General features: G+C 39.6%; 1 protein-coding gene across 2 annotated transcripts; it reads left to right on the forward strand.

The window, feature by feature from the left end:
• Window positions 1-1,192: 1,192 nt before the first annotated feature.
• On the forward strand, window positions 1,193-26,652 carry LOC311283321 (uncharacterized protein). Of its 2 annotated transcripts, XR_014626048.1 has the most exons (4): window positions 1,193-1,494; window positions 18,304-19,471; window positions 24,363-25,422; window positions 25,519-26,652. XR_014626048.1 is itself a non-coding variant. In XM_084397672.1 (3 exons), exons 2-3 carry the CDS (start codon window positions 18,309-18,311, stop codon window positions 24,403-24,405), a joined length of 1,206 nt encoding a protein of 401 aa, XP_084253798.1. In that variant the 5' UTR covers window positions 1,193-1,494; window positions 18,304-18,308; the 3' UTR covers window positions 24,406-26,652. The 2 variants fall into 2 exon arrangements, 1 of the variants encoding a protein (XP_084253798.1); XM_084397672.1 differs by having other exon boundaries at window positions 24,363-26,652.

Below are 26,652 nucleotides of genomic sequence, written 5' to 3' on the forward strand. Positions count from 1 at the left end.
GGGGACCTAGGATGATAACTGCACTAAACACTAGACAAGAGAGTCCATTACCACACTCTGAGCTACAAGGAAACGCTGAACATTTGGACACCATGTTTCACTTCCTCAAATCTGCTTCACAGCTTTATCAACGCTTTAACCTGTTCTGAGAACAGAGCTATTCTCTGAACGTGTTCAAATCATCCTGCAAAATCACCATCATCTGGAAATCACACTGAATGCTGCACTTGAAGTCCATTTCAGAGTCTTGCATATCTGAGCTTTCTCTATTCTCCTGAGTAACTCTCTCAGTTAAATGATCTATAAGAGATCATCTGAGGTTTTGCATATGTGATAGTCCTATTTCTCTTTATTTCGCAGATTTTAAACACACATAAATGGTAACATTGTACATGAAGCATTGGCTTTATCACATTTGCTGTCGATGAATAAATCATGTTACTGCCATAATGGTGTTGTTCGAGCATCTATGGAAGCATATGGGTATCAATATTCAATTTGAAATGTAATATGCAAAATGACAATGCAATATGTAAAATGGCAATGCATTTCTGTATTTAAATTAAAAATTTCCAGTACATTTGTGCAACGTTTGGTGCAAAATGAAAATGAAAATTAAATTATATAATTTACATTTGCCATTTCATACTCTATTTTCAATATGCAAACTGAATACATATTTTAACGCTTTATAAGTTGCAAAATTAAAAATAAAATGTATTACAGATATGTTTAACATGTTAATGGAAATGCAATCGCAAGTGTCTTAACTGTGAGTGTAAATGCAATTAAGAAAAAATAACATTTAAATTACAATTTTGCTACAGTTTTTGCTTGAACATGTTAAACATATCTAATCATTTCTGTAATACATTTTAATTTTGCAACTTATAAAGCGTTAAAATATGTATTCAATTTACATATTAAAACTAGTGTATGAAATGACAAATGTAAATTATATAATTGAATTTTCATTTTCATTGTGCACCAAACGTTGCACAAATGTATTGGAAAATTTAAATACAGAAATGCATTGCCATTTTAGATATTGCATTGTCATTTTGCATATTACATTTCAAATTGAATATTGCTACCCATATGCTTCCATAGTAAAATGCCTACCCAGTTGGAAAACGCCCCAAAATTGAGGCACGCCTTTTGTTGCTCTGCAGAGACCTCATTCTCTGTGAAACTGCCGTTAGGAAGTGTACTGCTTTCTCTTCGTCTGCCCCTTTAAGCATTCGCGCTTAGTCTCACTGTGAAAGCAGTAGGGAAGCACAGTATCTTACTCTCTCTCATACACATGTGCTATTTACTGTCTCTTTGTAACATTCTCACAGTGTAAACCGTGTAATTAGCGATCTCTCTCGTTGAAAGTGGCGCTCGTGATACGCCTATCTCTTCATTCGCGCGTGTGTTTGTCCATGCAGGAGTGAGAGAGCAGGACTTCCGGTGTGTTTTGCTCATTTCGCCTCTTACTACTCTTCTTTAAAGGTATGTTTGTACTCTTAATGGTTATATAATTTGTTTTAGTTTTAAGTTTCAATGTGATTGAATAACTGTCTAAGATAATATTTGTTTGACTTACATCATCAGTTAGGGGAGAGCGGGGCTGGTTGGCTCACTTTTCACTCTCTGTCATATTTCTCAGTCATGCTATGTGTTAAAATAGTCGAACCAGTAACAACTGAAAGGTTGAGATCTCAGCTAATCAACAGATACATTTAATGTTCACATGATTCCTAGAAATGTTTTATTCATCATTAAAGTCATGTTGTGTCAAGTATGGGGGTTAGTGGCACATGCAATGGGGTTGGTTGGCCCACATGGCCGTAGCCAGCAGCTATGATCACCGGTTCGGACCTCGGTAATTTTTAAATAACATTTCAAGCTCTCTGAATGATTAACTAGCCGTTTAAAGGGTAACTAAACCCTAAACCAACTTTTTTTAGGTAATGATCTGTAAGAATGGGGCTTTATTAGTGCTGGTCATTGATTCGAGTAACTTTTTTGACATTTGGGTATAAAGTGTTTTAATTCTACAATATATGGTGTAAAAACGTCTGAGTGCTGCCCTCTTCAGGTTGAACGGTGGCTACAGCAGTTGAATTTTCCTATTGGATGTTGCGGTACTGCGTGACGTAAGCGGTACTGCGTGACTTAAAGGGATAGTTCACTTTGAAATTAATTTTTGATATGCTTTAGCTTACCTCAAGGGCATCCAAGATGTAGGTGTCTTTGTTTCCGCAGTAGTTTCAATTTTGATATTTTTAGGTCAAACCGTTCTTGTCTGTCAGTCATATAATGCATGTCGATGGTCACTGGCTCAAAACACAAGCACAGAGTCCAAATTATAACAATTCCCCATCGTCCAAATGAAACAATTCCCCATCATAAGTACACATTGATGGCCTAAGACACGTAACGAGCGGTTTGTGTGAGAAAACGAACAATATTTATATCGTTGTTATCTCTTGAAAACAGCACACGTCCAAATGATCTGACGGCGCGGGCGGGTATAGATATATACATAGATGTCGCCTTGGCTACTGCAGTTCATTGGAACGAAACCGTAGCCAATGCGACATCTAGTGTATATATCTATACCCGCCCGCTGGCGGGTATAGATGTATATACTAGATGTCGCCTTCGCTACTGCAGTTCATTGGAACGAAACCGTAGCCAATGCGACATCTATGTATATATCTATACCCGCCCGCGCCGTCAGATCATTTGGACGTGTGCTGTTTTCAAGAGATAACAACGATATAAATACTGTTCGTTTTCTCACACAAACCGCTCGTTTCGTGTCTTAGGCCATCAATGTGTACTTATGATGGGGAATTGTTTCATTTGGACGATGGGGAATTGTTTTAATTTGGACTCTGTGCTTGTGTTTTGAGCCAGTGACCATCGACATGCATTATATGACTGACAGACAAGAATGGTTTGACCTAAAAATATCAAAATTGAAACTACTGCGGAAACAAAGACACCTACATCTTGGATGCCCTTGAGGTAAGCTAAAACATATCAAAATTAATTTCAAAGTGAACTATCCCTTTAAGCAGGTTCCAGCTCACCATGCCCTCCCTTGGTACGAGCTCACCACGCCCTTGGATGAACTAGCCTAGATTTATCTGTATTTAGTACAGTGGTAGGTGTAGTGTTGTTAGTGGCAACTGCACAGCTTTCCAGCGGACTTGGAAATTAGGCGCCAGTGAAACCTGCATTTTACGCGGAATTGCTTTTCCAACGCAATAGAGGTGGAAATGAGCTTTTCCACACAGCTCGCGCTGAAAAGCGACGCAGTGCCAAACGCTGCTCCTCCTACATGGACTCCACCACCGCAGCGGCGTCTTGATGTGAGTGATCATATATATTTTAATCACAATTTATGGTTAGGCTAAAGTTAATCCTCTGGGGTCGACAAACGCGCCAGCGCATTTTGCTGGACTTTTTCACATAGCGGCAAAATATGAAAATGCCTATAGAGAGCGCGCGCTATTGACATCAACTCGATAAAACTCATCAGATGCATGTACTTTACGTCGTCTCGCGACCCTGTGAGTCACTCTCCATTTTAGAGAGTCTGACAGCGGGTCTCAGGTGCATGCCCCCCCGCTCACGGTTCGACCCCTCTATCTCCGCTGGGGTCTGCCCACTTTTCTAGCATTTTTCAAATATTGCCAGTGGGTGGAGTCAGGCTCTGACCAGGGGTTTAGTTACCCTTTAAACAACTTCATATGAGTGTTTGCAATTTATGTCATTACGAGAGGCTAGAACAGGGGGCGTGTTGCACGCGAGCGCGATTGCAGCCTCCGTGTTGCCAGATCCACCTATTATACGTCTTTTTGGAGTCGTTCCCCTTTATTGTGACACTTTAGAAAGTGAATAAAGTGGGAAGTTGCATGTTAGGGTTAGTGATATATTAATCTTATTTCCAAAATACAAGCTTTGAACTTATTTCGGAGTTTTTGTTCTCTTCTTGTTCTTCATAGCAATATCTGGCAACATTGCACTGCCGGCTTTAATTTAAAAAAAGAAGCTTATACAAACTGACAGGAAGATACCACATTCGGCAAGACAAACGCAATGACCATCGTGATTATCTGTAAGAAATGTACAACACTATCAAAAACATAAAAGCATAATAGCCTACAGATCTGTATGTTACAGAATAAAATATCCAAAATATTGTCCAGCTGGAAGACGGCTCATGCTGTTTGGTTAACCTTTCACACAAAGTCCTCATAAAAACATTAGTTAATTTTTTTTTCTTTTTTTTTTCCACAAATTTATGCAAATTGTATAATATCCAAGGTACACATTTCTAGTAATTGTGCAGTTAATTATCATATTGTATTTTCAGAAAGTTTTGGAATATTTTTCCTCTCCCCAAATTTCTCACTACCGAAACACAATAATAAATAATTTAATAAGAAGGCTTATATTGATCTATTCATATATTGTTTACATCTACCTTCGCAATAAAAAAATAAAAAAAAGTTTTCACAGGTAAATCAATAACTGTTACAATTTTGACAATATTGCAAGTGTAATTTACCAGATTTGTTGTATTTTGAATCCAATCTTTCTTTGTAAAAGGCATTTTAATCATACTGATATCATAGTTAAGGATTCATTACAATCACTGTAATAACATCTTAGCTGATAATTCAATATACCTTATTCTTAGACAAAACATGCATGGTTTGGTTGTGACGGCACATTTTCGGTACAGTAATGTATTGGTAGCGACCACATCACATTACAGAATTTTTCTTAAAAAAAAAATTCCTTAAACCAACAGCAAAAAAAAGCCTAAATTGAAAGATCAGGAAGATGGATATGAGGACAAAGAGGAGAGCAACATAGAGGAAGAGATCAGAATGAGACAAATGAGATGTCAAAAAAACAAAAATAATGACAAAAGAATGTCTGTCTATTTTAAAGTTTAAGCTGTATGTAGTGTAGGGCTGCACGATATATCGCATGACATTGTTAGGTGCGTCTCGTCAGTAAAGCCGGTTCCTTGATTACCGGTAGTAGTAAATCGCCATCACCTGCTTTCAGATGGAGCGGCATTTGCTACACAGAGCCGTAGTTCACTGACAAGCTGAGCCATATCGCATTAATTATCGCAGGCGATACGTCCGCGATAATTATGCGATATGGCTCAGCTTGTCAGTTAACTACGCCGCTGTGTAGTAAATGCCGCTCCATCTGGAAGCAGGTGATGGCGATTTACTACTAATCAAGGAACCAGCTTTACTGACGAGACGCACCTAACAATGTCATGCGATATATCGTGCAGCCCTAATGTAGTGTATTATAATGAGTTGCATTTGTGGGTGTTGTTATAGCACAATTCTTAACACCTGACCCCGGACCTCACTAATTTTCAAACCCTGGTTACGGCCTTGTTGGCACAGATGCTATAGTTACAAAGAATGAGGTGACAAATATAAAGAACTTGAGCATTTAATTCAAAGCAGAAAAAGATTCAACAGAATTTCTGCCCATTTTTAACCAAATTATTAACCAAACCAAAAACAAATACAGTTTGTATAGTGTGTGTGTGTGTGTGTGTGTGTGTGTGTGTGTGTGTGTGTGTGTGTGTGTGTGTGTGTGTGTGTGTGAGTGGCACTGAAGCTAAACTTCCCCAGGCCAGCTATTCTCTTAAGACACCTCAAACAGTTATTATATTTATAAATACAACATATACTAGTATTATTATAATATGATGATATTTGTATATTTGTATGTATGTGTGTGTGTGTGTGTGTGTATATATATTGATTTAATGGGTGAAGGTGGTCCACCTGAGAGTGGCATTTCCTTCGCTTCTTTCACACCTCAAAGTCGACGTCAACGCAGAAAGGGTCACAATAAGAAGTCTGTGAATAATAATGCCACTGATTAGCTGGGTTGCTAAAGCATAGGACCATCTAAAAATATTGTACTGAAATAAAGAAGTCCCTGTCCATCTCTGGCTCGCTCAAAGTCACATGAGAGAGAAGTGACTAGTGTCATTGTCCACAAATACAAAGGAACTGTTGTATCGACGGAGAACAAGCCACTAACTGGACAGAGTCATGTTTGTACAGGAATAACAGGACGACAATTGCTGGGACCAGCAGTTGTACATGTGACAATTAAATATGACGAAGTAGACATGTGCCGGTATTCGGTAATGTGCTAAATCGCGGTAATGAATATGCACGATATTGTTATCGCGGGCACTTCAAAATACAGTGAAAAATAATAGATCAGAATTTATATTTATAGAACGCGCATTAGCTTATTTTCCATCAACCGCTTAAACAAACACTGCATATATGCTGCGCGAAACACTCTGATGTAAACAATCCCCACATGTAGAAGCACTGTGTGCATGCGGCGCCGCGCGCACTCTAGTCTGTAAACAATCCTCACATGGAGGAGAAGCATGGCGGAAGGAGGAACGCTGCCGACGATTTATCCATAGACAGTAAAATAAAGGATTTATCCCCCTTCTAAAAGTAAGGCTGCCAATTCTACGCATTCAGTGTGAGACTCACGCAATTTACACTTTTCACACGCTCTCATGCCACACATCCATTTTCTCACGCAGAGAAAAATCACGGAGCAAAGAGGACACTGACACCCGACAGACTAGACAGAGCAGGTTACTTTTGATATGAAACAAATTCTCAGCCATCAGGTTCTGTCTATTTTATAGTGAAATTCAGACAATAAATACCGTTTATGGTGCTTGTAAATGAGAAACCCACCCAAATTAGCTTTGGTTAAACAGGCGTATAAAAATTTGGGTAAATGTGTAAGCTAGATTTATGCCTATTTTTTTCTCATCTTCATGGACAACAATGATCGTGTGTTAATATTTTTCCTTGTAATAATATATGGTTTTCTAAAAATGAGAACGGCTGCGTCTGTGTGTGGATGAGATAAGCAAAGTGCATGGTTGGAGGGGCGTGGTTACAGATATTCAAACGATTAAATATGTTCCATATTGATTTCATGAGGACTTTGAGACGTGCAGTGATTTTGATACTCCAGGACCAGGGTTGGGAACCACTAATTCAGTTTAACATAAGCTACAGCATTTGAAGTACAATTTATGAACTAAAAGATCTGGTTAATAATACATACTGTATGGAGATATTTTCCTGCTGTCAATGTCTGCTACATAAATTTGTTTTCTTGCTGATTTGTCCCTTCGGAGAGGGTTTTGAAATGTATTAGATAAGTGTCTAAAGACAGGGCTCCCTTTTGGGCGACAGGGGCCTGCAACTGGTGTCAAAACTTGTTCTTTGCTTGTCCCTGACACAGCAAATGATCGTCTGTCTCTCATCAGGGTGGTCTGAAAATGTCCAGATTGATCTGGAAAAAAATGTTTCTCCTGTTATTTCGTCCTCTAAATAAAAACTATCTGGCTCAACCTAAAGAGAAGGATGCAATAAAGTTCAATTAATTAATGTCACTACTAAATGTCTATATATATATATATATTGTAGTCTCGTGTAGCAAGACATTCAGACTGATGGCCTACGGTCCCGTCTGAGGCTAAGACTCCCTATATACTACTATGTGAATGTGATTCTGCCACGTTTCCCACTGACATACCCCCAAATCGTAAACTTGGGGCTTAAAGAAAATCCTGAGCTTCACACTCATATTTACAACTTGATTGCTATTTATTTCAAATACAGTTTCTGAATGTTATTTACACATAAAAAAATATGTATCAAGTTATTTCATGATTAAGTATATAGTTCAGTGGAAAAGTAGGCCTATTTTTACCGTAAGTTACGAGGCAAAAAAGTAAGATTCAACTTTAACCTGACAAATAGAAATGAATTTCATTTTAACAAAAATTCTGCCAACGAATTTTAAGGCTGATATTGGCCTGGCAATGAAGATAAAAGACTGCATTATAAGGAGAGCTCTGTCTTACGAGCAAATGGTGCGTTTACAGGACACCACTGAAAACGGAAATGCTTTTGTGCGTTTTGGCCGTTCATTAACACGACCACAAGGTTTTGGGGGCATGAAAACACAAGCTTTTGAAGTGCAAGAGTGAGAATGATGCCATTACCATATCCATCCATGTAAACAACAAGAACGTGATTTTGTGAACGAGCTTGCGTATTACATGTTTGCGGGATGTTTCTTGACAAAGTGACATCGCCAACTACGTTACTGGTGTAGCATGCATAATACAGCATTCTTTTGTCATTTTCGCAGATCTGTGTGAACATCAAATAGGTTTGATATGGTTGTTGTGTAAACATACCCTTAGTTACAAAATATATAGTAGTTACTAACCCTCTGGTGAAGTCTTTACACTCCAGTATAAAACAGAAGCGCCTGCGTGATCACTTGCATATGCTGGCTAGTGGCTAAAGCTAGCTTAACTATCAAGCTAACATTAATGAAAGTTAAAGACAAAAGTTGATCAAATCAACCAGTTAATCACCTTAAAAATAGACTCCAATCGGTCCCTCGACAGATCTCGGGCTGACATTATCAACCTTTTAGCGCCGTGGTATAGGCTGAACTGCGGCTGCGTTTCCAGTTAAAGACTCAGCCAAATACCTCCAGAATCTCGATCTTTTTGTGGATGAACTGCCTTGGTAAGATATAGTAATAAGTAATAATAGTAATAATAATAAGTCTTGGAGTAAGATGGAGTATTATGTCGGATGTCTTGACATTTCACAATCCAAGAATCAAAATTTGTCCTAAGGTGAAAACACTGTCCACGTGTCTGAGAATTGCCTGAGCTCAAATCGATGGGGGCGTTTTTCCCGATGGAAGTTTGTAGTCAAGGCTGTAGCTCACCTTACCCATATTGCTTACTGTTTCGCTCATTCACCAGAAGATGGAGATTGTGCTGGTTGGCAGAACTGCAAGAAGGGGATCTCTGTGGACTCACTGGAAAGAGCAGAGAAGGAAATTATAAGAAATGTGCAGCAGGAAGTTTATTCAGGGGAAGTGCATCCGATCAAACGTAACTTTTTCAAACAAAGCCAATCAAGTTGAATCCAACCATTGATAGTGATGGTCTACTCCGAATTAAAGGACATATTCGCCATGCCAGTCTTGAGCTGAAAGAATCCTACTCGCCATAGAATCATATAGCAACTCTGCTTGTAAGATAATACCATGAAAACGTTCAACATCAGGGAAGGCATTTTACAGAAGGACCTATAAGAGCAGGTGGCTTGTTGGAGGAAAAAGGCTCATTAGTAAGGTACTAAACCAATGTGTTACCTATAGGAAGCTCAGAGGAAAAGTAAAGGGCAAAAAATGTCTGATCTGCCAGCAGCAGAATGACTCCAAGTAGAGCCTCCTTTCTCTTATGTTGGACTGGACATGTTTGGTCCATGGGAAGTGTCAGCAAGGCGTACACGTGGAGGTCATGTAAATAGTAAGAGATGGGCAGTATTGTTTACTTACCTATGTATAAGGGCAGTCCATATAGAAGTGGTAGAGGAAATTAGTTCTTCAAGCTTCATTAATGCATTGAGCATGCATTTTCATCACCTTATCATTTCGTGGTACAGCCAAGCAACTACGTTCAGATTGCAGAACCAATTTCATTGGCGTATGTAAAGAAATGGGGATAAGTTCTCCTGAGGAGGATGGTGTGGAAAAGTTTTTACAAGACCAGAGATGCACTTCGATCTTTATTCCCCAAGCGTATGATTGGGGTAGCACGTCACATTTTGGATGGGATGTTGTCCCAGACCAGTAGGGCATGACTTTCACGAGTTCACACTTACATCAATTAAACAGAGTAAAGATTATGCGTATTTGGCGTGCTGTCTGGGGGAGGGCTCTGAGCTCGGAAATTTTGCCCGAACCCAGAGTACTCCCCCGTTGTTGTAAGACTATTTAGGACTAGAAGTGAGGAGATGGGGTGGTGGAGGGATGCTGTTAAACTGTCAACGAACGGAGGTAAGTTTGCAGTATATATATATATATTTATATATTAGGGGTGTGACGATACGCATATTCGTATTGAACCGTTCAGTACAAGGCTTTCGGTTCGGTTTTCGGTACGCATTTTCAAACCGAACGGTTCGTTAGACCATTTTTCCTGCCGACCAAAATTTCAAATGTAGGCGCGTTGCACGTGGCAAGCGTGCTCATAAAGAGACGCCGGCGCGACCACAACATTGCCCAACATCAAATGGCAAGCAGAACGAAACTGAGCTACTCGTTATTGTGTGGTTGAAGGACCGTTTATCAGGACCAGTGCAGCGCGAGCCGATCGTGATCATGCGACACTGTTACTACACAGCGCTAATAAGAAATCCAGTAAAGAAAGTATTTGAATTCGCCACAGAAGTAATAACATCGCGCTGCCAGATCTAGTGACAAACATTCACATTTCTCTGTTATTAACGGATCAAACAGCGCTGACATGGAAACCAGGAAGAAACATTGTGCCATGAATGAACTATCCAGTGTCCACAGATCAGCAACATTCACCATGGATTTACTACAGTAACACTAACTGCAACCATAGAAGTTTGGCAGGAATAGTAGGCTATAATGCCTTCAAGTAACATTACGTCAGTTTTATTTTGACATTATGAATACAAGTGCTGCCCTCAAATGTTAATCTGAACTAGGGATCGACCGATATATAAATATAATTTATATTTAATATAAAATTAAAATTGCTGCCCTCAAATGTTATTCTGAACTAAAATAAACCTTTGTTTATAACTACTACAATATTAAATTTCATTTTTTCCAAGGAGCTGTTCTGTTTTATATGCTACTAAGAAGAGTCAATTATAGCTCCAGAATTGCTCAAAGTAAAACAAATATCATACTTTATGATGTTAGTTTTAATTAAAAAAAAGAATTAAGAAAATTAAATCAAGGAAATTTCTCTGGCATTTCTTTCTTTTTGCTGTATAGAAAACGTACCGAACCGAACCGTGAATTTTGTGAACCGTTACACCCCTAAAGAATATTATATATATATATATATATATATATATACAGTGAGAAAAATAAGTATTTGAACACCCTGCTATTTTGCAAGTTCTCCCACTTGGAAATCATGGAGGGGTCTGAAATTGTCATCGTAGGTGCATGTCCACTGTGAGAGACATAATCAAAAAAAAAAAAAATCCAGAAATCACAATATATGATTTTTTAACTATTTATTTGTATGATACAGCTGCAAATAAGTATTTGAACACCTGTCTATCAGCTAGAATTCTGACCCTCAAAGACCTGTTAAAATGTCAACCTCCACTCCATATATTATCCTAAATTAGATGCACCTGTTTGAGGTCGTTAGCTGCATAAAGACACCTGTCCACCCCATACAATCAGTAAGAATCCAACTACTAACATGCCCAAGACCAAAGAGCTGTCCTAAGACACTAGAGACAAAATTGTACACCTCCACAAGGCTGGAAAGGGCTACGGGGAAATTGCCAAGCAGCTTGGTGAAAAAAAGGTCCACTGTTGGAGCAATCATTAGAAAATGGAAGAAGCTAAACATGACTGTCAATCTCCCTCAGACTGGGGCTCCATGCAAGATCTCACCTCGTGGGGTCTCAATGATCCTAAGAAAGGTGAGAAATCAGCCCAGAACTACACGGGAGGAGCTGGTCAATGACCTGAAAAGAGCTGGGACCACCGTTTCCAAGGTTACTGTTGGTAATACACTAAGACGTCATGGTTTTAAATCATGCATGGCACGGAAGGTTCCCCTGCTTAAACCAGCACATGTCAAGGCCCGTCTTAAGTTTGCCAATGACCATTTGGATGATCCAGAGGAGTCATGGGAGAAAGTCATGTGGTCAGATGAGACCAAAATATAACTTTTTGGTCATAATTCCACTAAATGTGTTTGGAGGAAGAAGAATGATGAGTACCATCCCAAGAACACCATCCCTACTGTGAAGCATGGGGGTGGTAGCATCATGCTTTGGGGGTGTTTTTCTGCACATGGGACAGGGCGACTGCACTGTATTAAGGAGAGGATGACCGGGGCCATGTATTGCGAGATTTTGGGGAACAACCTCCTTCCCTCAGTTAGAGCATTGAAGATGGGTCAAGGCTGGGTCTTCCAACATGACAATGACCCGAAGCACACAGCCAGGATAACCAAGGAGTGGCTCTGTAAGAAGCATATCAAGGTTCTGGCGTGGCCTAGCCAGTCTCCAGACCTAAACCCAATAGAGAATCTTTGGAGGGAGCTCAAACTCCATGTTTCTCAGCAACAGCCCAGAAACCTGACTGATCTAGAGAAGATCTGTGTGGAGGAGTGGGCCAAAATCCCTCCTGCAGTGTGTGCAAACCTGGTGAAAAACTACAGGAAACGTTTGACCTCTGTAATTGCAAACAAAGGCTACTGTACCAAATATTAACATTGATTTTCTCAGGTGTTCAAATACTTATTTGCAGCTGTATCATACAAATAAATAGTTAAAAAATCATACATTGTGATTTCTGTTTTTTTTTTTTTTAGATTATGTCTCTCACAGTGGACATGCACCTACGATGACAATTTCAGACCCCTCCATGATTTCTAAGTGGGAGAACTTGCAAAATAGCAGGGTGTTCAAATACTTATTTTCCTCACTGTATATGTATATATATATATATATATATATATATATATATATATATATATATATATATATATACACTGCTCAAAAAAATAAAGGGAACACTTTTTAATCAGAGAATAGCATCAAGTCAGTTAAACTCCTGGGCCGTATTCATAAAGAATCTTAATGCAAAGAGTAGCCCCTAGTGACAAAATTCTAAGAATATTCTTAGAAATGTGGGCGTTTACTCTTAAAATTAAAGAAAAACTCCTAGTAAAGAAAAAAGTAATTCAGAAAGCATCTTAACCCTTAAAAGAGGTCTTAAGGTCAAAATTGTTAGGAGCACGGACGAGGACTTTTAAGAGGCTTAAGAGTTTCTTTAGCAGAGGAGAAAATGGCAGAAAGACGAAGAGGGAGAAGAAATGTGTTGCGGACAATGGATGACAGTGAGTTAATAAGACGCTATAGATTAGATCGTGCAGGGATCATGTTTGTGACTGATCTTTTTAGAGACACGCTAATATCTCCGACACAGCGCAGAAATGCCATAGCGCCTGAAATGAAAGTAATCACTACATTACGATATTTGGCAACTGGGAAAATTCCATGTTTGATACATTAAAACCAACATTCAAACCACCGCTTAAATAGACATGCCAGCAATCAGTGTAACTGGAAAGAGTGGAACAATTTTTATCATTCTAAGCAATCAAATAATACCTTATAGGAAATCAACAGCATGGTAAATAAAAAAAGGATTTATATACACATATATAATGTGTGTGTGTGTGTGTGAGAGAATGATCAAATAGGAAAAATTACGCATGTAAGTTCAAAGTGGAGGCTTAGAATAGACCCTATACTTAAAATCACTTTTTTTTTTTCCTTCTTGGACAACCAACCAATCACAGTCTTCAAAAGATTGTGTCATACATAGCAACGGGGTCAACCCCGCCTCCTCACTAAGATAAAAGTTTTTGTATTTTCCTTACTCAGAGTTGCTCTCAGATCGGTCCCGAATCGCTCTTAAGCTAAGACTCCTACATAGAAGTTTTTAAGCTAAATTAAGAGTTTTCTGAGAGGATTCTTAGAATCTTTATGAATACGGGCCCTGGGATATTGATCTGGTCAGTTAAGTAACAGAGGGGGTTGGTAATCAGTTTCAGCTGCTTTAGTGTTAATAAAATTAACAGCAGGTGCACTAGATGGGCAACAGTGAGACAACCCCCAAAACAGGAATGGTTTTACAGGTGGAGGCCACTGACATTTTTTCCCTTCTCATCTTTTCGGACTGTTTTTCACCAGTTTTGCATTTGGCTAGGGTCAGTGTCACTACTGCTAGCATGAGACGATACCTGGACCCTACAGAGGTTGAGCAGGCAGTCCAGCTCCTTCAGGATGGCTCATCAATACGTGCCATTGCCAGAAGGTTTGCTGTGTCTCCCAGCACAGTCTCAAGAGCATGGAGGAGATTCCAGGAAGACAGACAGCTACTCTAGGAGAGCTGGACAGGGCCGTAGAAGGTCCTTAACCCATCAGCAGGACCGGTATCTGCTCCTTTGCGCGAGGAGGAACATGATGAGCACTGCCAGAGCCCTACAAAATGACCTCCAGCAGGCCACTGGTGTGAATGTCTCTGACCAAACAATCAGAAACAGACTTCATGAGGGTGGCCTGAGGGCCACCCTCATACGTCCTCTAGTGGGCCCTGTGCTCACTGCCCAGCACCAGGGAGCTCGATTGTCATTTCCCATTTGAACACCAGAATTGGCAGGTCTGCCACTGGTGCCCTGTGGTTTTCACAAATGAGAGCAGGTTCACCCTGAGCACGTGACAGACAGGAAAGGGTCTGGAGAAGCCGTGGAGAAAGTTATGCTGCCTGTAACATCGTTCAGCATGACCGGTTTGGTGGTGATTCAGTGATGGTCTGGGGAGGCATATCCATGTAGGGACGCACAGACCTCTGCAGGCTAGACAATGGCACCCTGACTGCCATTAGGTATCGGGATGAAATCCTTGGATCCATTGTCAGACCCTATGCTGGTGCAGTGGGTCCTGGGTTCCTCCTGGTGCACAACAATGCCCGGCCTCATGTGGCGAGAGCATGCAGGCAGTTCCTGGAGGATGAAGGAATGATACCATTGAAGGGCCACCACGCTCACCTGACCTACATCCAATAGAACACCTCTGGGACATTGTGTTTCGGTCCATCTGACATCACCTGGTTGCACCTCAGACTGTCCAGGAGCTCAGTGATGCGCTGGTCCAGATCTGGGAGGAAATACCCCAGGACACCATCCGTCGTCTCATTAGGAGCATGCCCCAATGTTGTCAGGCATGCATACAAGCACGTGGGGGCCATACAAACTACTGAGTACCATTTTGAGTTGCTGCAATGAAATTTCAGCAAAATTGACAAGCCTGCTGCATCATTTTTTCACTCAGATTTCCGGGGTGTCTTTGAATTCAATCCTCTGTAGGTTGATCATTTTCATTTCCATCAAACGATGTGGCATCCTTTCATTCATAACACATTACCCAGTCCATATTAGTATAGATATCCAGCATGATATTTTTCCCCATTGAGATCTGATGTGTTTTCAAAGTGTTCCTTTAATTTTTTTGAGCAGTGTATATATACACCTCTTACTTCGTTGATTGGGTTGATTTAACAGAGTGTGGTCCACTCGTGTCTAATTAGGTTTGATTGTCTGAATGTGCTCCATGTGTTTAATTGGGTTTAATTATCTGAACGTGCTCCTCCCAAACTTTGTTAATAAAACATCATTACTCATGAATTGTTAACTACACTCTTGCGTGATGCGCGGCCATCGACACCAGTTAGAAAACTTGTCTGCGTTGTGTAGTGTTGTGGAGACAGACACGGGACAACAGGCGGCAGTTTCACTGGATTTAATCTGTGATTTAAAACAAATAAAAGTAGCCTCTGAGTGAATCGCCCTTAACAAACTCTCTATAAAACAAATGTGATGTACATTTAATCACATGTGCTCTCATTTCCACATTTAGGCCCAGATGCAAAATATAACTTAAATGGGATGAAATCACAAAAATAACCACACAGATAGGTAAAATAATATTATATACATAAATTAGAGTGAAAATATAGACATAGAAGCAACAATTAAGATTAAAAAAGATTGTCAGGAGCCCAAAATAACCTCACCTCTCCAGTGCATTAACCTTGCAAAAAGGGAAGAGGAGGAGACAAAACCAAGGGTGCAGCGATTTGTATTATTTTGAAGCACCCCCGGACGCCGCCATTGGCTAACGGAACCCCACCTGCAGTTAGCATCCCATTGACTCCCATTCATTTTGGCGTCACTTTGACAGCGAATAACTTCACATCTGAGGCGTTTAAAGACTCCATTTGTCCATTATTTATTTCTAAAGAAACACGAAAATGTATAAAAGGCTCCATTACCTTGTAGCTTACGTTATGGCCCTGTAGAAGCAGTTTTTGTAAAAGTAGGCTAACGATTGCGTCACAGCCACGCGACTCTCTGTCGCACAGTAGGAAATTACCGTATGGACAGGAAGAGAAGCTCGCGGGCAATCGGGAGGACGTCGAGGCAAAATGACAAAATAATTAATCAGAACACCTACAAAAAGTTTCTCCTGCTCCAAGCTCATGGACAGCTCCTACTCACGCTCTCCGTCTCTGCGAGTTTCGGAAGGTAATGATTCAGATTTCTCTTGGCACAGCCACTAGAAGACAGACGGTTTGCTCACGTCACATCTACGTCGTCGAGCTCAGTTTGAGTCTGCGCAGTACGCTGGACCCCCAGGAAGTAAAAGTTTCTAATGGGCTTCACTTTGTCTCCGTTGAATCCAATGGGGTCGCTGTGTCCATTTCTTTTACTGTCTATGGACAAAACAGGTAATTAAGATGGATCATGACATCACATCAATTAAAGGGGAAATCACAAATTTTTTCAGGCAGGTCTATCAAGCATTTGAAAATAAACAATTTTGTGTGAATTATAATAAACAATAAATACATTTAACAGTACACTTTCTGTACCGGTTACATATATAACTTATCAGTTCATGGATTTGTATTTTTCAGTTTCACGCCATTCATACAGTAAAACATATTTTTGAATAGTTTAACTTGCTGGATAATTGAATGTGAATTTATTGAGGCCAGTACAGTGTCATGTTTACTGATTTTATGGAATACACGCTAGAGTTTTGTTTATTAAACAATTAGACTATAACATTTAGATTTTTGAAAACTGCCGAACTGACCCCAAAGCAGCCCAAATTTTGTCCACCCACCCAATTTTTTGCATAGACAGTAAAATAAATGGACACAGCGACCCCATAGACTTCAACGGAGAAAAGTGAAGTCAATTAGAAGCACTCACTTCCTGATGGTTGAGCGACTGCGCAGAGTCAAACTGAGCATGATGACTTAGATGTGATGTGAGCAACCCGTCTGACAGTTGTAAGTCTTCTAGTAGCTGTGCCGAGAGAAATCTGAATCATTCCTTTCCAAATCTTGCAGAGATGGAGAGTGTGAGTAGGAGCTGTCCATGAGCTAGGAGCAAATTTTGCTAAGTATTCTGATTAATTATTTAGTCATTTTGCCTCCACGTCCCCCCGATTGCCCACGAGCTTCTCCTCCTGTCCATACGGTAATTTATCTTTTGAGCGACAGTCGCGTGGTTGATGCAATCGTTAGCCTATTTTTACAAAAACTGCTTCTACGGGGCCATAACGTAAGATACAAGGTAATGGAGCCTTTTATACATTGTCGTGTTTCTTTAGAAATAAACAATGGACAAATGGAGTCTTTAAACACCTCAGATGTGAAGTTATTCGCTGTCAAAGTGACGCCAAAATGAATGGGAGTCAATGGAATGCTAACAGCAGGTGAAGGCTTGGTTAGCAATGGATGCCCGCATAGAAGGTACGCTTTTCGGGTGCTGGATTACCCCCCCTTGAATTTTTGTCCAAAACGACCCAATCTGGCAACACTGGCACAGATGATGTCACTTCCTGGGTGTCACAATTAATAAATTGTTTAGAGGAAATTCAGTCCAGAAGTTAACAGGGTTGAGTGAAACATTTTGGACATTTTAGATAATGCTAATAAAAACTGTTAGTTTAAAACCAGTTAAAGCCCGCGGTCACCGGTCAGTCTACACTTTTAGCATTTTGCACACACTGCACCGGTCGTGAAATGAGGTCACACTCTGTGAAAAAATAATAATTCCCAAAATAAACAATCTACTGCACTTTACTGCAAAAATTTGTTTTTTTCTCACATCGAAATTCACTTGGACGTCAGTGGAAGGAAAAGTTTTTTGTTACTGGCCTTTAATAATTACGTTTTTAGTTTAATGAATTAAATATCTATCTAAATGTTGGTGTCAAAATTATGACACTATTGCATATTTTTTATGTATTAATATTACATTAGATAATTGTCGTTGATCAAATATACTTAATATTTCTCACTACTGAAATATGGTATTTGTAGATAATGTTTTAAAAATAATAATTAAAGATCAATGTACCTCATTCATGTAAATTTTCAGGGATGTATAATTTATAAAAAGGCATAAAATGATTGTAATATTTATACAAGTTGTTAACTTTGGTACATCATGGTTCACTGTGATGTCCTTTCACTTGGAATTGTTTTGATGTACTGAAAATAACTTTTTTTTTTTTTTGATTTTAGACCCGATGGAAGAGATCGAGGAGAGTGAAGAACTGAGTGAACTGAAGGAGGAACATCATGTCAAACCTGGAGAAAAACCTTTCAGTCGCTCAAAGACTAAACAGACATTTATAAAGAAAAGAAGAGCCAAGAAATCTTTCACCTGCACTCAGTGTGGGAAGAGTTCTGCAACCAAACAACATCTTGAGATTCACATGAGAGTTCATACAGGAGAGAAGCCACATGTATGCAATCAATGTGGGAATAGTTTCAGTCAATCATCATCCCTTAAGCAACACATGAGGATCCACACCGGCGAGAAGCCGTTCTCATGCCATCAATGTGGGAATAGTTTCAGTCAATCTTCACACCTTAATCTTCACATGAGGATCCACACCGGAGTGAAGCCGTTCACATGTGATCAATGCGGGAAGAGTTTCAGTCGATCAGCATACCTTAAAGGACACATAAAAATTCACACAGGAGAGAAGCCATTCACATGTGATCAATGTGGAAAGAGTTTCAGTCAATCACCACACCTTAAAGTTCACATGATGATCCACACTGGAGAGAAGCCGTTCTCATGTGATCAATGCGGCAAAACATTTATTAGTGCATCAGAGCTGAAGACACACTTGAGAGTTCATACGAAGGAGAAGCCGCATTCATGTTCTGTGTGTGGAAAGAGTTTTTCACTGCTACAACATTTACATACACATCAGAAAACTCACACTGGTGTGAGAGAGTACATGTGCTTTGAGTGTGAGAAGACTTTTACTACAGCGCAATATTTAAAACAGCACCAGAGAATTCACACTGGAGAAAAACCTTACATGTGTTCACACTGTGACAAGAGATTCAGTGTGTCATCAAATCTGAAATCACATGAGAGGATCCACACTGGAGAAAAACCTTACAAGTGTTCACACTGTGACAGGAGATTCAGTGACTCATCACATCTGAAATCACATGAGAGGATCCACACTGGAGAAAAACCTTACAAGTGTTCACACTGTGACAAAAGATTCAGCCAGTCATCAACTCTGAAAACACATGAGAGGATCCACAGCAGAGAGAAGCTGCACACGTGTGATCAGTGTGGAAAGAGTTTCTCTGTTAAAACTCACCTGAAGCGACACATGAAGATCCATGCAGTGGAGAAACCACATCAACACAGTGTGAGATCACAGTGAGTAGTAAATCTTAATGTGCTGAGAAACAAAACCTGGAATCTTCAAGTTAGTTTGTCTTGTGTGCTTTTCCTGCAGCAGCTTCACCATTAAAGCAACACTAAGGAAGATTTTTTACCTTAAAATAATGTTTCCAAAATCGTTTCAGTGGTTCATCAAGTCGTAACTGGGTGAAAGGCACCTATGCTGCCGTGCAAAGGCAAAAGACCGTAACTTCGTTTTTGGTCGAAAATGAGTCATTTATATTTTTGGCACATTCAAGACCTCCTTTATCATGTGGATGAGTATCTTGAATCAATTCCGTTGTTTTTTCGAGAAAATAATGATTTGTCTTAACAGTAACTTCCAAAAGCCCATGAGAAACCAAGGCAGAACACCGTAACACCAGTTACCGCTCTTTGGCTTTGTTTTGGAACGCTCAAATTGAGTTACGGTGCCCTGCCTTTGTTTAGCCGCGCGTCAATATGAAGTTACTGTGCCGGTGTTCTATCATATAATGCTACCTACCAGATTGTACTGTGTTCTGCCTGTGTTTTAATGTCCATTAAAATTAAAATGACGGTTTAGCCTGTGAACTTTGTACAGCTGCCATCAGTCGCTCTAACTTCTGATGTCCTCAGAGCTTTGTCCTGCACAAACGTGCGATATTGATCGCGAAGGATTATGCAGAGTTGACAGAAAAACGTTACACATTGCAGTAGCAGCACTCATGCATCTAGCTGGCAGGGTGCCAAAACTTCGCCGGCGCGTTTAGCCCCGCCCTAAACGCGGTCGAGCCAACGCTAATATATCTATGGAGGTATTTTGTCATGTCAAATGTATTAATAATGCCATCAGAATGCAACCAAAGCACAGGATAGCAATAAGTAGATGGCTATAAATAATTGTAAATCTTACAAAATAAATGCCATGATCACTAGATTTTACACAGGTATTACTATAATGATTTTGTTAATGGTGATCAGCAACCAAATATTGATGATGTGGAAGTTACTGCCTTTTGCCTTGGCATGAATTCTCACTTTTTGCTGACAATACAAAGGCAGAGTACAGTAACTTTAAAATAGTGGTCAAAAGTCAAGTTTGAGCTCAAGATTTTTTTATATATAATTTTCATTACTAAAACATCTATTTGCCAGATTTCCAGTGTCCTACCTATAATTGATTTGGCGGGACAACTAAAAATCGTTAAAGTAATTTTTCTCAGTTCCACACTCTAGCGACTTAAGGTATTTTGCCTTTGTAGGGCATTATGACTCTGCTTTGTGGTAGGGCTGTCGCGATAACCGCAATATTGCAGTACCGCGCTACTGACAAGCCAACCGCAGAGGAAGGCTATATCCTTCTTGTTTTGAACTTCGTGCATGTGTATTGAATGTTAAATAAGTTAATAATGATAATAAGACTGTTTTTATCATGGTGGTTTGTACAGAGGCTTCGTGGATTTGCACTTAAGCCTAAACAGACAGTGAATGAGAGAGATCGACTGAGCGCGTGCGATTACCTGCGTCTGTTTTTGAGGTCAAGTCATATTTGTGAAAAGGTTGCTGTGTCCAAGGAAAGTTAAATATTTGTTATGTCATCCTTTTAACGTTTAAGAGTATTTACCATGAATGGCATCAGCGACAGCGCTGGTCAGCATCCACAGCGCGTGGAACTCGCTGAAACAAAACTCGGTGAGTCACGCATTGAATCAATGCCATTGGTCTCTATTAAGTGAAGCTTCAGCTTCAGCGTTATCCATGCGACGCATTGCTGGTCAGCTGAGCCTTGAAAAGTGGAGTTCAAAGTTTAAAAAAAATGAACCTTGTTTCATTATTATCTGACAGTCCGTTGCAATGTGACAGTGCGCTGAGTGACAGGCTTTCAATGCGCAGAGACGCTGTTTAGTTTCGGTTTATTGGTTACTGAAAATGTACTCGTTTTTGTGCATGCTGACCACATCATGACACTTATTTATATAGCAACAAATAAATATAAATAAATCAAAATAAATGAATAAATGCGGTAAAACCGCACATCGTGCTATTGAGCCACTCAAAATTACCACAAGGGAAAATCCTTCACCGTGACAGCCCTACTTTGTGGTCCTTTATCTGCTATAACCACGCATCTAAGATTGCCAGATCGGGTCGCATTTCTGTAGTTCTAATGAGACAATACCGCTTCCAACCTGTAGGGCGACCGCAGAGGAAAAGTTCCATAGTGTTACTTTAAGGGTTAGGCTTTATTTTTCATGTGCATTTAGTCCATATAAATTTTATTTACTGCTATAAATTGACACGTTTGGTAGATGTTTTCACACAGTTGCCCTCATTTACAAAACGAGCGTACTACAGAAAATTGGGCGCACGGTTTCCATGCAAGAAATTGGCATTTTTGTATCAATATGGACGTGAGCAGTGGTAGGGCTGGGTACCGAGTTCGATACTTTTTAGGTACCGACCGAATTGCCTCGATACTATCGAGTATCGAAAAATGACTTGTTTTTCGGTACCAGATTTCGATACCTAAGGGGTTAACTCATCAACGTCAGTGCTCAAACAAATACATATGAAATGCACAACGGCACGCAAACTCTACACACACGAGACGCGCGGTACTCTCCGCGCATATACTCATGAGACGTGCCCGCGCACACAAACTGTCCACGCACATTCTCATGAGACGCGAGCACACACACACACACAATTCGCTAAAGATGTGGAAAAGTCGATCAGAAGTGTGGCTACATTTCTCCAGACTCGATGCCAACAGCGCATGATGTAGTATTTGCAGTAAAATAATTCCTGCAAAGACCGGTACCACGACAGATATGATGAAGACCTTGACAGTGCACGGAGTAAACATGAGAGCAGAAAGTTGCTGCGTCTTCGACTGGTAAATGAAGAGATAAGTTACCTTGTTGACCACTCTGACAGTGTTTATATTGCAATAACGACCTAATAAATGTACACTGTTGTTCAAAAATGTGTTGGTTAGTCAGAATTTTTGTTCTGCATTGAAGTGATCAAAAATGACCTTAAAACGTGTGTAATGTTACAAAAGAGTTCTGTTTCAAATAAATGCTTTTCTTTTTAAATTTGTATTCATCAAAGAATCATGAAAAAATGTGTAATAGTTTCCAAAATATTAAGCAGCAAACTGTTTTCATATTTCTGAAGGATCATTTGACACTGAAGTAATGATTTTGAAAATTCAGCTTTGACGTCACAGGAATAAATGACATTCTGAAATATATTCAAATAAGATTTTAAATTGTAATACTATTCCACAATATTACAAATTTTACTGTATTTTTGATCAAACAAATTCAGCTTTGGTGAGCATGAGCTCTTTATTAAAAAAGTTTTTCTGAGGTAATGTGTTATGTATTATTGTTAAAATGGATTTGATAAAATTGGTATCGAAAAAAGTATCGTTCAGGAACCAGTATCAAAATCAAGGTATCGGTATTGGTATCGAATTTTTTTTTAACGATACCCAGCCCTAAGCAGTGGCTATGTTTAAATCTCACATCAGGTCTGAGATTGTGTTATCGTTATGAGAACACTAGGCATGAGTCTGGTCTGCGGTTGTGAGGCCGGTTGGATGTCCTGCCAAATTCTCTGAAACGCCTTTGGAGACGGCTTATGGTAAATAAATGAACATTCAATTCACGGGCAACAGCTCTGGTGGACATTCCTGCAGTCAGGATGCCAATTGCACGCTCCCTCAAAACTTGCGACATCTGTGGCATTGTGCTGTGAGATAAAACTGCACATTTTAGAGTGGGCTTTTTATTGTGGCCAGCCTAAGGCACACCTGTGCAATAATCATGCTGTCTAATCAGCATCTTGATATGCCACACCTGTGAGGTGGATGGACTATCTCGGCAAAGGAGAAGTGCTCACTAACACAGATTTAGACAGATTTGTGAACAATATTTGAGAGAAATAGGCCTTTTGTGTACGTAGAAAAAGTCTTAGATCTTTGAGTTTAGCTCATGAAAAATCAGGGCAAAAACAAAAGTGTTGCGTTTATAATTGTGTTCAGTGTAAATGAAGACTGCCACATTTATCAATGTACGATCAGTTGTACAATGTACGTACAATTAGTTGTTTCAGCCCTGGTTAGTGTGTTTGTTTGTTTTGATCATTAAATACTATTTTTAAAAAAGAAACATCATTATACCAAAGAACAAAAAGGTTGGTGTTTAGGTTGGAGAATATTTCAACTAGTTTCTTTGCCATTCAAAGAAATGTGCTGACCAGTAAGATATAAACTTTGTCAGATGCCCAGAGCTGCTGCAGATACACATTTGAGAGCATTTGGTGGCACTAGTGAAACCAGCATTAAAGATTGGAATAATATAATAATACTTTAAATAAAACATTAGCATTTCATGAACACTTTGAATTACTTAAGTCATGATTAGCAAGAACATTGTGTAAAGAGTCCATTGAAAGTAACTTTTGCCATGTGAGACATTTACATTTATGCCCCTGGCAGACGCTTTTACGCTCTCTATTGTACAGGCGTGAATTTGCTTTTCCTTCAGTCCAACACTATGCAAAAATATGAGAATTTGTTGACAGGTGGCCCTTTCACAACAAACGTCAAACAAATAAGCTTAGAGGCCAATCAGCTTGTGTCGTGTAGGAAACTGTGATTTCTTACAGGTCATATGTCAAGCCTGCGTCATCTAGAGTTTCATGACCAAACAAGTGATTTATAACACAAATCATCTTCATGACATTAAAATAGATCATAATCGTGCACAGCAGTTGTTGACCAGATTTGATGGTATTAAAATGACTATTATACTCAGTGATCTTGACTTTGAGCTTCACTTTTCATTTCACGTTTGTCTCTCATTTGAAATCTCACATGATTTAATGTTTCTTTCAGACCTGATGGACGTGAACAAGAAAGGAAAAACAGAAGCCAATAAATCTGTCTCCTGCCCTCAGTGTAAAAAACACTTCACGTCTGAAGATTCACATGAGAGTTCACACTGGGAAGAAGCGGCTCAGGATTTCTCTCTGAAATCACATCTTCTCATGCTGAAGAAAGACCCTTTAACTGTGATCAGTGCGGTGAACTGTTTTATTGGGCATCAGTCCTGAAGAAACACCTGAAGATTCACACAAAGGAGAAGATTCATTAGTAATATTACACCAGAAAAGACACGTCAGTGTGTGTTTCAGTGAAGAAGGCCTTTACTACAGAAGATGAACTGAAAGAGCACCAGAAAATTCACACTGGAAAACACCTTTGAAGTTCAGGGAGCTGAAGAAGAGACCATAACACATTTGAGAGAGAAATTAATCTGATATTAATTTTTTACTCGTTCTTCGTTGTTTTTCATCAGAAATGCAAATACATCATAAAATTGTATGTAGCTCTGAAACTGAACACTTTTCTTCTCCTCTTCTCTTGAGATGATTTGGCTCTTATAAGTCAGGAAAGAGAGAGATCTGTCTCATTTGCTTTCACTTTTACTTAATTTTTGCATTTGCTTCAAGTAATGATCGATTAAACTCATTACTCATTTTATCACTCTTTATTTTATGCTCATTCTGCTTGAATTAGGATTAATTTTAGTTCTGAAAGCCATGAAATACTGTTTGCTTTTTGAGCTTTCCATGTTTTAATTTTGTCAATAGAGCTTTTAAATGCCTAATGTAGTGAACAGCAGACATGATGGCACCAGAGGTCCATACTTCACAACAGGAGTCTCTTTGTCTTACTGTGATTAAGAAGACAGCAGGATGTGATAGGACCCTCAAATACAACTACAGGACTATTGTAATCAGGACTGCCAGAGGTGACGGCATCAATGACCCATTGATCACTAATCTAATCACCGGTTGCCCTTTGGTCATGGATTTTCACCTCAACTCCCTTCCTGAGACCAACGTGTGAACGACCATGGACTGCCCAGGGCCCCCAAACTGGCTAGAACACGGTAGGAAAAAAGAACCCTGAGAAAAAGACAAATCTTTTTACACATTGGTTTAGAACATGTAAGGAACATGTCCTACATATCTCCTTATTCATCCAGGGAACTGTGCGCTCACAGTGGAAACTGCACCTGGAATAACAGCCAATGTAATCTCACCCACTATCACAGTAATGGACATCTGGGTGATACCTCAACCAATTTACATCAAGTTTGGACTCTACAAGTTCAGAACGCTCCCGCAAGGACTTTGAGAAAGGTTTGGAAAGAAAATGTCCAAGGTTCTAAAGACACTTTCATTTAACTGTGTATTTTGGGACAAATCCACAAGCTCCACAGGGTGGAAAGGTGGGACGTGATGGGCGGACACTTGGAATGCAATGACCCAATCACACCACTACAGTAGTAGAGTTTCTGACCTAAAGAGGGAAGGAACATCAGCACAACCAAGGTTATACTCTTGCAAGTAAACCTTCACCTGCACGGACCTTCAAGCATCTCAACCGCTTCTGTTGAGGACTTCAGCATTCAACACCTGAGCTGCACGACTCTTAGCTTTGTAACCTCTAGCCTGCAAAGGATCCTGCGGATCGACCACCGCCTGACCTACAGTTCTCCGGATTACACAAAGACCAGCAGCGAACCTCCAGCACTCAGTGCGGCTCTGCAACTGTTGGAAAGTGATCCAGTTTACCCCCACTCGAATGGAAAGATACTAGTGGAAGACGTAGCCCATTGCCGGACTGATCACCCAACCACGTGGAAAATAAATATAAGCTAACCAAACCTCTTCCCAAAGGCCTGGGCATTAGGTTGCTGCTACATTTACATTTACGCATTTGGCAGACGCTTTTATCCATACATTGAATTTCAAGGCACATATTTACATTTACATACATGGGAAATCAAACCCATGACCTTGGCCTTTTTTGTTTTTGTAGACACTGTATCTAGGGTCTGCAAATACAGATAGATACATTAGACACATTATCTGTATTCATATGCTTATTTACTATTTCATACCAGCATCTAGAAAGACCACAATTGACTTCAATTTCTTCATCCAATCCATTGCTCATCTACTTAACATTCATTGTGAACATCCATTTGTGTAGTTGTTTGTAGTATCTGTTTGATTATTGATTACATTTTCTTAGTAGTTTAGTCATTTTTTGTTAGAAGTTTAGTCACTTTCCTTAGTAGTATTTAGTAAGTGTGATATTTTACTCTTGTATA

Source organism: Rutilus rutilus (genome assembly GCF_951802725.1).
Source record: "Rutilus rutilus genome assembly, chromosome: 1".
Taxonomy (NCBI): Eukaryota; Metazoa; Chordata; class Actinopteri; order Cypriniformes; family Leuciscidae; genus Rutilus; species Rutilus rutilus.